Source organism: Papilio polytes, unplaced genomic scaffold, assembly GCF_000836215.1.
Source record: "Papilio polytes unplaced genomic scaffold, Ppol_1.0 DF822400.1, whole genome shotgun sequence".
Classification (NCBI taxonomy): domain Eukaryota; kingdom Metazoa; phylum Arthropoda; class Insecta; order Lepidoptera; family Papilionidae; genus Papilio; species Papilio polytes.
This window is the reverse complement of record NW_013526804.1, coordinates 1,081,915-1,094,099: the sequence shown is the minus strand read 5'-3', so window position 1 is coordinate 1,094,099 and position 12,185 is coordinate 1,081,915. Positions and strand designations below refer to the sequence as shown.

The 12,185-nt window shown below is 34.0% G+C and overlaps 1 protein-coding gene across 1 annotated transcript in view; it reads left to right on the top strand.

Moving 5' to 3' along the window:
• Positions 1–9,155, top strand: part of LOC106106101 (myrosinase 1-like) — a 40,151-nt gene extending 30,996 nt beyond the window's left edge. Inside the window, exons 2-7 of the mRNA XM_013286630.1 lie at positions 5,287–5,417; positions 5,744–6,411; positions 6,727–7,035; positions 7,701–7,939; positions 8,313–8,498; positions 9,083–9,155. Of these exons, the coding sequence (XP_013142084.1) occupies positions 5,327–5,417; positions 5,744–6,411; positions 6,727–7,035; positions 7,701–7,939; positions 8,313–8,498; positions 9,083–9,155 (1,566 nt within the window). The 5' untranslated portion in view covers positions 5,287–5,326. The remainder of the gene's footprint in view (positions 1–5,286; positions 5,418–5,743; positions 6,412–6,726; positions 7,036–7,700; positions 7,940–8,312; positions 8,499–9,082) is intronic.
• The last annotated feature ends 3,030 nt before the right edge of the window (positions 9,156–12,185 follow it).

The following is a 12,185-nucleotide window of genomic DNA, read 5'->3' as shown; positions in this document are numbered from 1 at the left end:
GAATAGAAGAGAAGAGAGACTTCAATTATATTATCAAAAGTCCATGATTTACTTATAGAAGTTATTTTATTTTGAGATATATCTAATTCGTGTAATCTCCTCATATTTCTTTTGACCAGAAAAATAGGAAATTCTGTAATAAAACTGTTTTTCATAATCAATATAGTAAGTTTGGAAACTCTTGTTAAGAAATTCACTTTAGTCATGTTATTCCCAGATAAATTTAATTCTATCACATCTGATAATATATTAGTGTATAAATTCTTACCGATAAGATTATTATCATTTAAATCTAATTGGAATAAATATGGGAAAATGTTTATCACACCTGATTTTATATTTTTCAAATGATTTCCATTTAAATATAACTTCTTTAGTTCTGTATTATTAAATATCATCATCACCAGCTCACTATACGTCCACACCTAGGGGCTCGGAGCCAACCCTAATAAGGGGTGACTAGGCCATAGTCAACCACGCTGGCCCACTGCGGGTTGGTTGACTTCACACATATCTTTGAATTTCTTCGCCGATATGTGCAGGCATCACGATGTTTTCCTTCACCGTAAGAACGTCGGGTAAACTATGCACATATGAAAATTCGAAAAATCGAAAATCACATTGGTACATGGCGGGATTCGAACCCAAGACCTGTAGATTACAAGTCAAGTGTTCAAACCACTGAGCCACCGACGCCCTCAAACCACTGAGTCACCGACGCTTTATTAAATATACCTGGCTGTAAATCTGTCAGTAAATTATGAGACAAATCCAATGAATTTAAAAGTGTATTCATTTCGAACAAACCCAAAGGTAAATCTGTTAATTGATTCCGTGATAAATCGAGAGTGTTAAAAAATCTCATTGTTTGAAACGTATCCATTTCTATGGTTGATAATTGACACTTTTTCAGGATTATTCTAACAACATCCGGCTTCTTAAATAGATCATCTTTTTTAAATGTGTTATTTTTTTCTGTTGAGGTGCACAATAAATAAGAATTAAGATTATCTTCGTAGTAGCAGGAAATTTTGGCGTTTGTTATAACAAAAAAAGATGTCCATATCAAAAGCAAAAATGTGTTCACATTTATCTGAAAAAACCGACTTCCAAACAAAATACACTAAAAACAAAATATTCTCAAAAAAAACAGTACACTAAAAAGTAACGAAATAATCCCTTGAAAATAGTAAACCTACCTTATTGTAACTGCTATGTCTATATTGTACAATTATTATTACTTTGATGTCGGTGTCAGCCAAGGTATGCAGTGATATTTATTTCTACGTAAGAGTTTCCACATTTTTACCATAACAATTGACAATTAAAGGTATACTATTTTCAAGGGATTATTTCGTTACTTTTTAGTGTACTGTTTTTTTTTGAGAATATTTTGTTTTTGGACGTCGGTTTTGTTTTTTATTAAAAAGTTTGTTTATTTCTCGATTTTTAGTGAATCTAAACAACGTAGTATGATAATCACTAGCTTTCAAATAAAGAATGAGTTATCTAAATCGATTATATAAGAAATTAAGTAAAGATCTAATACATCGTTGCGACTATTCACTCATAATTCTGTCCAGCCGCGCGCCGCTGTTGCCCGTGAGTTTTAATATTTTGATAACTTCTAGAATATTGGTCAGAATCACATACTGTAAAAGGCAATTATGATCTACATTTAATACTCTATCGTGAAAACATATTTATTTGGATAAGGATTTATACCAAATAAGAATAAAAGCGTTTTAAATGAAGTCGATTGCATTTATTTGACGGTTTTCACGAAACGGTTATTGTGCGAAAACCTTAAGAGATAGATATATGCTAGCGCGGATTTTTATTTAGCTAATTAAATGAGCTACAATTCTTTGATACACCATTTTTATGTAGATCTTATGGTTTAGGCTACGTAAGCCAAGAAAGCAAACTTTGTTACAAGTTGGTATTTTTTTCTGCGATTCGTAATTTGCAATTTATGATATCTCCTAAACTATTGATCGGAATTATATAGTTCCAAGGGCATTTATAATCTACATTAAATTTTCTTGATGATGGACACATTTATTTGGATAAGGGTTCATACCGAACACGAGTAATAGCGTTGAAAGTGGGGTGTAGATTTCGAGCGATATTTTTATGAAAAAAGTGGTTACTGAATGCTTAGTTACGTGCAAATAAATTCGACTATTCAATTAATATTGCGCAGTTAAAACTAAATGTGTGTGCTTGCACATAATTGAGTATTTAAATTAAACCTTACCTTGGTTTTTGAGTACATTCTAAATGTGTTAATGTATTCTTATCAGAATTGATTTCAATTTCAAAAAAAATATTAACTGACAGCGTCCGATTTTACAACAATTTCAATGTGCACTGATCTCGGTATTTTAGGATTGTCCCATCATGGTACAAGATAATGTTTTTAAAATTAACACATTGCCGTATTATATTTCGGACAAACCGAATAGATAAAACTAGGATTGCAAATATTCACAAAATCAAATATTTTATGAAACAACAAAATAATATGTTATCTTTACTGTTGAGATTAAATAAAATAATGTCATTGGTGAACAACATATTTTAAATTATAGTATTTTCAATGTAAATATGGAGGAGTACATCGATAAAGCCTAGCAAGAGATGGATGGATTGTGTGTCATCATTATCATAACCAGTTCACTATACGTCCCCACTTAGGGTCTCGGTGCCTACCCTAAGTTAGAGTGACTAGGCCTTAGTCAACCACGCTGGCTCACTGCGGGTTGGGTTAACTTCACACATATCTTTGAATTTCTTCGCCAATATGTGCAAGGTTTCTTCACGATGTTTTCCTTCACCGTAAGAACGCCGGGTAAATTTACATATAAAAATTCGATAAACCGAAACTCACATTGGTATGTGGCGGGATTCGAACAAACCAGTGTTTGTTATTTACAAATCTTGTATTGACATATATTGGCATCCCTTACATTCTTTTTTTGTAAAATAGAAACAGCAATATGAATATGTCGCAATCAAAAGAAGAAATCAATTTGAATTAAGTCATAATTAGAACACGAGCGCCGCCAAGCGACTTTCGAGAGAACTTAGATTATTCTGAATGAATTCCTGAAATGTATCCTGTGAATGTATCTCGAGTAGTAGTAATTCTGATATCGTGCTAGCTCAAGGCGACTAATACAAGCATAATGAGTCATTATCGTCTAAATCCAGCGTAGTTTAGCAGCGATAAAAAGATCAAAAAATATAATCTTAATTATGTCGCTATCGATAATTATATGAGAAGTAATAAAGATGTATTTCTGTACGTGATAACATTGCCCTTGATCTTATCGCAATGGAATAAAATGATGTACTAATCATACTCCATACCAAATTTAATAAATGCAAAAATGTAGATGGATGTTTGTTAGAGTTTGTAGCATAAACGGATGAACGGATTTCGATGAAATTTGGTATAGGTATAGAGGATAGTCTGGAAGAACACATAGGCTACACACTTTTGTTTTTTTATTCAACGCGGATGGAGTCGCGAGCATAACCTAGTATTTTAATAATTGTTACATTTTTGTAAACAATAATCTTAATAAAATACTTCTTACTAATATTATAAATACAAATGTGTAGATGAATGGATGTTTGTTAAAAGGTACTTCTAAAAGGCTCTAAATAAAATTACAACAAACAACTTATTTTGTAGTTCTATTTTGGTGAGGATTATACGATGTTCTATGCATCCCCAACTCAGTGTACGTCCCAACTGAGAGCCGCGGAGCGAACACAAGTCAGGGATACTAGACCATTTTTTTTTCTCTCGCTGGGAAAATGTATTTACGCATCCTCCCCCCCCCCCCTTACCAGGGGGGGTATGTGGGACTCGCCGGTCGAAAAGGTGGAAAATGGCCGGAATACCCACTAAAAACCCAGCGGTGGTCCTTCTATCCGCCAGTGGCTGGGTCACAGGAACGCTTGCGCAATCTTCCGCGACCCAGCCAGCGTCGTCTGCGTTAGCGGACCCCGCTTACCGGGGACGATGTCCCCGGACTACTCGCAGGCGCACCCGGAAGACCAGGGTGCGCCAGGGTTACTAGACCATAATCAACCACGCTGATCCACTGAGGGTTGACTTCAACATATCTTTGAATTTATTCACAGATCGCAGGTATCACGATGTTTTCCCTCACCGTAAGAGCGTCCGGTATATTATGTACAAATGAAATTCGAAAATCATATTGGTACATAGCGGGATTCGAACAAAGGTCCTGTAGATTTGTATCATTTGCTTAATCCGCTGATATATAAGTATTCTAACTTAATTATATTGTTAATGATTACCGATAAGTAATCTACATGCATAGGAGTCCAGATAAGATATAACGTAATGTTTATTATATGTTAGTAAAAAAACAGTTTAATCAGCTTCTTTGCGGTGTCATGACGAAAATTAGCACAATATTTTTGGCAATATCCAGGTAAATAATTTAATAATAATTATAATCCCTTTCCCTTTCACCCTTTTCTTATGATGAAAGGTTCGGAAGGTAAAGTGGATTTGGTGGAGGAGACGCATAGGAAGGGGAAATGTCCTCTTTATGTGCATCTAATCCTTCATTAATCAAGGATAGGCAATGCATCTGCATTTGCGGATGTTTATGGGCAGCGGTCGCTTTCCTTTTCGGTGGATTCAGATGGCCGTTGCTCGTTTGCCTCCTTATATTATAAAAAAAAAACTAGTTTTAAAAACAATAAACCTTTATAAATGGCTCTACAAAAGCGGGATGGATGTATAGCTCTATAGGAAAATGGTAATCAAACAAAACCAATTCATCGACACAATTGAATCGTGAGATTTATTTAATTACTAGCTTTCGGCCGCGACTCATTCAATTTAACAAAACAACGCAATTCACCTCTGTGTTCCCGTCGCTCGTTTGCCCCCATTCTCTTATAAAAAAAACTCCGTCCGCGTGGAATTAAGAAAAACAAAAGTAAGTATACTATGTGCTCTTCCAGTCAAGCCTCTATATATGCCAAATTTCACCGAGATCCATTCAGCAGTTTAGGATAACTCTCACAAACATCCTTTTATCCATCCATCCAAAGTTTCGCATTATAATATTAGGAAGTTATGGGAGGTCGTAGTAAAAATAAATTCATAAGATGTTTGAAATCAAACCAATCTGCACTGAGCATGGGTAAGCGCTTATACTAATTTTGAGTTGGCTCCAGATCGGTTGTGATATATGTGTCAATAAAGCTCATGAATAAAATTTTCTATTTAAGTATATTATCTACTGGATATGGAACATGCGGCAATGGAAGAATGCAGTATGCGTCAAAAATGTTTCCACCGGATTTTAAATTCGGCGTATCGACTTCGGCTTATCAAATCGAAGGTGGCTGGAATTCCGATGGTATGTAAAAATTAAAACCTATCAGATTAATATCTTTATCACAATTTTGCAAGTATTTTTATACACAGAGCTTGACATATTTATGCTGTTTGGACTATTGACCTTTTAAGAACCGAATAAATTAAAAATACCACAAAAATAGTTCTTACACATGAGCTTAACTTCAGTTCTTCACATCTAATGATGTTGAACTATTTTTGTGGTATCTTAATATCTCTAATTAGATCATTAGATGTTGAACTATTTTCATGTGAACTTTAGTTCATTTCGATTTTACATGTATATCAATAAACATTATTTTAATTTTTAACCTAATTCTATATCAGGTAAAGGATGGTCGATGTGGGATCATCTAGTTCGTACGGATCCCGAATTTGTAGCTGACAATACTAACGGAGATGTAGCCGCCAATTCTTATCATTTTTATAAAAAAGATGTTCAAATCCTGAAAGATTTGGGTGTTGATATATACAGATTTTCAATATCATGGCCGAGAATATTACCTTACGGTAGAGCGGATTATGTAAATCCATACGGCATCGCATATTACAATGCACTAATTGATGAGTTATTAGCTAATGGGATAACTCCGTTCGTAACGATGTACCATTGGGATCTGCCGCAAAATTTGAACGAGCAAGGTGGTTGGCTGAATGAAGGTTTAGTGGATATATTTGGCGATTACGCGAGAGTATTATACCAACATTTTGGAGATCGTGTCAAACATTGGTTGACGATTAACGAACCGTATGTTCATTGCTATCAAGGTTTTATCACTCTACGTCATGCTCCTAGAGTACATCAGCCAGCGACTGGTTTCTATGAGTGCGGTAGGCATATACTATTGGCGCATGCGAAGGCTTATCATATCTATCAGGATGAATTTAAATCGCAAGGTGGAGAAGTTGGCATAGTCTTGAGCATGGATTGGGCGTATCCTGATAGTGATTCAGCAGATGACGCTGAGGCGGTTTTGGATTATTTCGCGTTCCATGTAAGTGATAGTTCTTAGAAAGAGATGGATGGAATGTGTGAAAGGTGACATGATCAAGAAGGAAGTGATGACTGAGATGACGGATGATAAAGAAAACTCGGTGAGTCCATCTTACGGGATATTATTAGTTATATTATTATAGATTTAATTCTTAAAAATAAAAAAGAAGAAAGCCATTTGAAGAATTAAAATAGACTGAAAATAAATTGTGTCCTAAATAAATTTTACTACATGTACTGATTGTTTAGTTAAAATTTCCGCTAGTGTAAATAAAGTCATATACTCTGCTGATGATAAAGTTCACTTCCTTTGCAGTTGGGAATATTCGCCAATCCAATATTCACTATCGAAGGAAACTACCCTCGACGTCTCATCGATCGCGTTGCCAATATCAGCAGCAGTCAAGGATTCCAGATTTCAAGACTACGTCCCTTCAGTCAGGAACAAATAGATTACATGAGAGGCACATCCGACTTCCTAGCTTTAAATCATTATACAAGCGAAATTGTATATAGAAACGCTTCGGTTCTAGGAATGTATGAAGCACCCTCCTTCAACGATGATACCGGATTTACAACTTACAAAGATCCCAGCTGGCCAGTCAGCGCCAGTACTTGGTTACGGGTATGTATAATGTCGAAATATTAAAAAAAAACAGACATCTTTTGTCTTCTAGTGAACATCCTATTTTGTTTTCATTGATATGATTTCTCTTAACATTTTATGTACCTTAATTTTTTTAACGAACTAGCTTTTGCTTGCGACTCCGTTCGCTTGGATTTACAAATAAACATAAGCAAGTAGCCTATGCATTCCAGACTATACTCTACATCTATGCCAAATTTCATCTAGATCTGTTTGACCGTTTAGATTGCATATTCTAACAAAAACCATATAAACTTTCCCATCTATACTATCATAATAAAGCGTAAACACACACTTCTTTGTTGCCTAAGATGTCAGCAATTACAGCATATTTTTGAATAATTCTTTCTTTAATAAATAGCCCTACACTTACGTCAAGGTTTATCCTATATATTTCCACGCCATAAAACTTATGGGGTAAATATTTTAGACAAAAACCGTAATGTGGGAAAGAGACCATAAGTTGCTGCCAATGTCAAGGCAGCAAAATTGCCATGGATTGTCATGTCACGTCATGTCATTTTGGCATTTGCTATTGATAATTAGAAAAATGTAAACAATAAAATAAAATTTTCATAATTCCATGCGGATGAAGCCGCACGGGAACAGCTACTTTATAATATTAGTAATATTTTATATTCCAGGAACATGCTCAAGGCTTTTATAACCTTCTTGTGTATATAAAAAATACGTACAATAATCCGACAATCTATGTAACTGAGAATGGTTTTTCAACGTCTACTGGTTTGAACGATACTGGAAGAGTTCAGTATTTCAGGAATTATTTAACCGCTTTATTGGACGCTCTGGCGGAGGACGTTGACATTCGTGGTTACAGCGCATGGAGTTTAATGGATAACTTTGAATGGGCAATGGGATATACGTAAGTTAAATTTTACATTCTACCTACTTAAGGGGACTACTAAAGGGAACGACACGATTTGTAAGGAATTTTGCACATGTAAAGATATTCAAAGATCAGTGTAGTCAACCAATACACACTAGGTTAGCGGGGTTGACAAGAGCCTAGTCTTGAACACCTTAATGACGTAAATAAACTAAGCTGTTTGCTGCAACTGACAGGCATAATTTTTGTATGAATGCAGGATAAGGAGGTTTCGTGCTGTATCCTTTTGCGTATGTCTTTAGGCAACAGTCGCTTCCTCATTACGGCTAGTTCTGTATACCAATGTTGTAAATGGATTCAGAATAATTTGATTTTAGAATTGATAATTTAAATGATGATTTATTTCCAGGCAAAGGTTCGGGCTTTACGAAATAGATATAAATGATCCCGAAAAGGAAAGGATTCCGAGAAAATCTGCGCTGGTTTATAAAGAAATTATAAGCAGTAGATTTATTGACTGGGATTTCGATCCTAATCCGTACGAAGTTAGTGGTTCTGGATATCTGAAGTCATGTATTTTTACAATTATTGCAGTGTATTTATTAAATGTTATTTTATAATATGTTTTTTTTTTCTTACATAGTTTAATTCGCATTTTTTTAAATAACATTTAGATATAATTATTCTTAAAAATTTCTTGAGCGTCGGTGGCTCAGGGGTTTGAGCACTTGATAATTAATCTACTGGTTTTGGTTTCGAATCCCACATGTACCAATTTGGTTTTCGATATTCGAATTTTAATTATACGAATATAAATAATTTACGCGACGTTCTTACGGCGAAGGAATACATCGTGACGAAACCTGCACAAGAAATTCAAAGTTATATGTGATGTCAACCAATCCGAACTGTGCCAGTGTGCTTGACTATGGTCTAGTCGCCCCTAACTTAGGGTAGGTTCCGAGCCCCTCGGTGGGGACATACAGTAAGCTGGTGGTGATGATGAAGATTCGTAAAGTATCCGTTAATTATTCGTAAAATAGTACATATAAAAATGTTGATATCTGATTTACTTGGTACTAAAACTCTAATTAATTTCCTTCCTACTTAAATGTACGAATGAGTAAATAAATGCTGAAATTTTAATAACGAATAATTTTGATAAAGTAATGTACAAAGAATATTTAAAATATTAAAGCGGGATTCAACAAACACTTTAGTGAGAAGCGCGGTGGAGCGTAATGGAATGTAAATTGGGCAAATATTTAATTCTGAGACATTGAAAATTCTTAAAGTACACACTTTGTAATTACACTGTAAATAGAACATTTATAAAAACGCTTTGATTATTTTGTGAACATTATAAAACGTACAAAATTTCCTACTAACTTTAGTCAATACTTATTATAATATAATGAAACGCAAACGCATACTACTTTGTGGCGTAGGATGTCAGCAATAATCACAGCCAAATTTTAAATAATTATTTCTTTAATAAAAAGGCCCACACTTACGACACGCTTTATGCTATATATTTTCACACTATTAAACTTAGGGGTAAAGAAATAGGAAGAGAGAACATAAACTACATGCTAATATCAAGGAAGTTAGGTTGCCATAGTTGTCATTTTTGAATTTGAATTTTGAAATTTAACAAATGTAAACAATATAAAGATAATATATATTCATGCGTTGAAGCCGCTCGGGAACAGCTTATGGTAGATACACACGAAAATACATGCTCAATTTTGCTCACTGTCGAGCTAGTACTAACGCCTGTACCATACCAGTCTCAAGACCAATTTTAAACGCCAATCAACTTGCATCATGCTCGTCAAGTCACTTGTAACCACCATAGGTTGATCTTTGATTGAGTTTTGACAATCTTACTAATATTATAAATGCGAAAGATGGATTTAGATGGATGGATAGATGTTTGTTAGAGTCTGTAGCCTTAACAGCTGCAGGGATCTTAATGAAATTTGGCATAGATGCAGGGCGTAGTCTGGAAGAACACATAGGCTACTTGCTTTTGTTTATTTTTAATTCCACGCTGACGGAATCGCGGGAGAAAGCTAGTAAGACATAAGTTAGCAATTTTATTGAAATCAAAAGTAATATCAATACACGTGTTACGCGAAAAAAACATGAATGGTGTTAAATAAAAAGTTAGATATTTAAATATCCCAGTTATTGTCTTGAGTGATTTCCCCATGGACATCAATTTGAATTGCACTGGGTTTTTAAAATCCTCTAAAGCATATATTTTTATATAATCTTCTAAATCACATGTTTAGTAAATTTCATTCTTTAAAGTTCTTTGTGGTTCTTTAAATTATAGATTTAGGGACAATCATGCATTTTACGCGATGAATTATTTTATTTGCGCTTTAGAAACCTTAAAATTGTATCATAATTCTAATTCACAGATTAAAACAAACTTTCGCCCGCGACTCCGTCCTCTTGGTATTATAAAAAACCAAAAGTAAGTAGCCTATGTGTTATTCCAGACTATAAATTACGTCTATGCCAAATTTCATCGAGATCCGTTCAGCCGTTTAGGCTACAAACATCCATCGATCCATCTAAACTTTCAGATTTATAATATTAGTATGAAATAAGATATATCGATGTAACATCACTAACAATAAGATGCAACAAATTCCATAGACAAAATATTGATGTCCTTTAAAGTTTCGCTTTGCATTCGTTTGTATTATACGAGGCCTTTTCAATTTAGCAACACTCCAAATAAGCCGTATAACGTTACGTTTGTGATATTCACTTTGATTAAAAGCCTCATTACGAGCGATGTTACAACTTGTATTGAATAAACAAAAGCCGGCTACGCACTGATTGTTTTACAAAGTGATTGCCTATCACAGCTTTATTACTGCGCGTTTACACTGCGGAAACAATTTTACAATAACAGATCGTCTCTTTCATCCTTTATCTAAAAATAGAGATAAACATACTCGTATCTTATGATCTACCTGTCATTGTTTATGTAACAGAATTTTTTTTTGTATTTCCTAACGTAAAATTTTTGAGAAAATAAGAATACGAGAATTTTAATGGAAGCAGAATTTACTTTGCTCCGTTGACGCAAGTCGAAATTAGTGTTTGCAAGTTGCAAATAGCTTTTATTTTAGAATAGCAAATTGTTTCTCTCTTCAGTCTTGGAATGACTTTAAAGATGTCTCTATTTAAACTGTCTTTACAATACATATTCTAAAAATATAACGGTGAATTTTCAACGAAAACATACGTACGAAACTATTTTTTTTACTGGAAATAATCACTTTTGCCTGCGACATTAAAACACTTGGAAAGTAGAATATTTGTTCTTCCAAACTATGATTTACATCTGTGCCAAATTTCATCTAGTTATAACAAGTATCTATTCATCCTTCTAAACTTTTGCATTTATAATATTAAATACTAGCTGTTACTTGCGACTTCGTCCACGTGAAATTAATAATAGTATAGCCTATGTTACTCAGTGATAACATTGCTTGTAATAGCACAAGAATTTTTGAAATGAGTTAAGTAGTTTTATTCCATGAAAGCTTGTCCGATAGATGGAGTTTTTCAAATATAACTCCAAAAGGTACCTTTCTTTTGTAATGTCTTTAATTCTTGAGGTTCTTAAGGATTTCACACATTTTTTTCGTTTTCATAAAATCGTTCCATATATCCATTTTGTCAAATTTTAGCTCTTTCTATTTTCTTGTTACGTTTGTTGAAATTGCACTTTGAAAAATTCACTCCGTTATTAAATTGGCTGTTTGTAACATCTGGCCACAATGTTACTTCTAATATTTGTACCAAGTTTTCTTTATTAGATTACTAGCTTCTGCCAGCGACTCCGTCCGCGTGGTATTAATAAAAACAAAAGAAAGTGGCCTATATGTTTTTCCAGACTATCCTCTACACCTGTGCCAAATTTTATCGAAATACGTTCAGCCGTTTAGGCTACAAACTTTAACAAACATCCATCCATCCATCTAAACGTTCGCATTTAGAATATCAGTATGATACAATGAGATTTTACGAAATGAAAAAAAAAGTTTCAGATCTATACTATTATTACTCGTATAAAAAGAAAACATTTATTTTTGTATTTGAAATAATTCGAACTACTGGACTGGTGTAAAAAATCTTTCCTCATTAAAAAGCTACATTATCAACGAGTAACATAGGCTACATATTTGATTATTTTTAATTTCACGCGAGCGAAGTCGCGAGCAACAGTCAGTTACTAATAAATTGGTAAGAATCC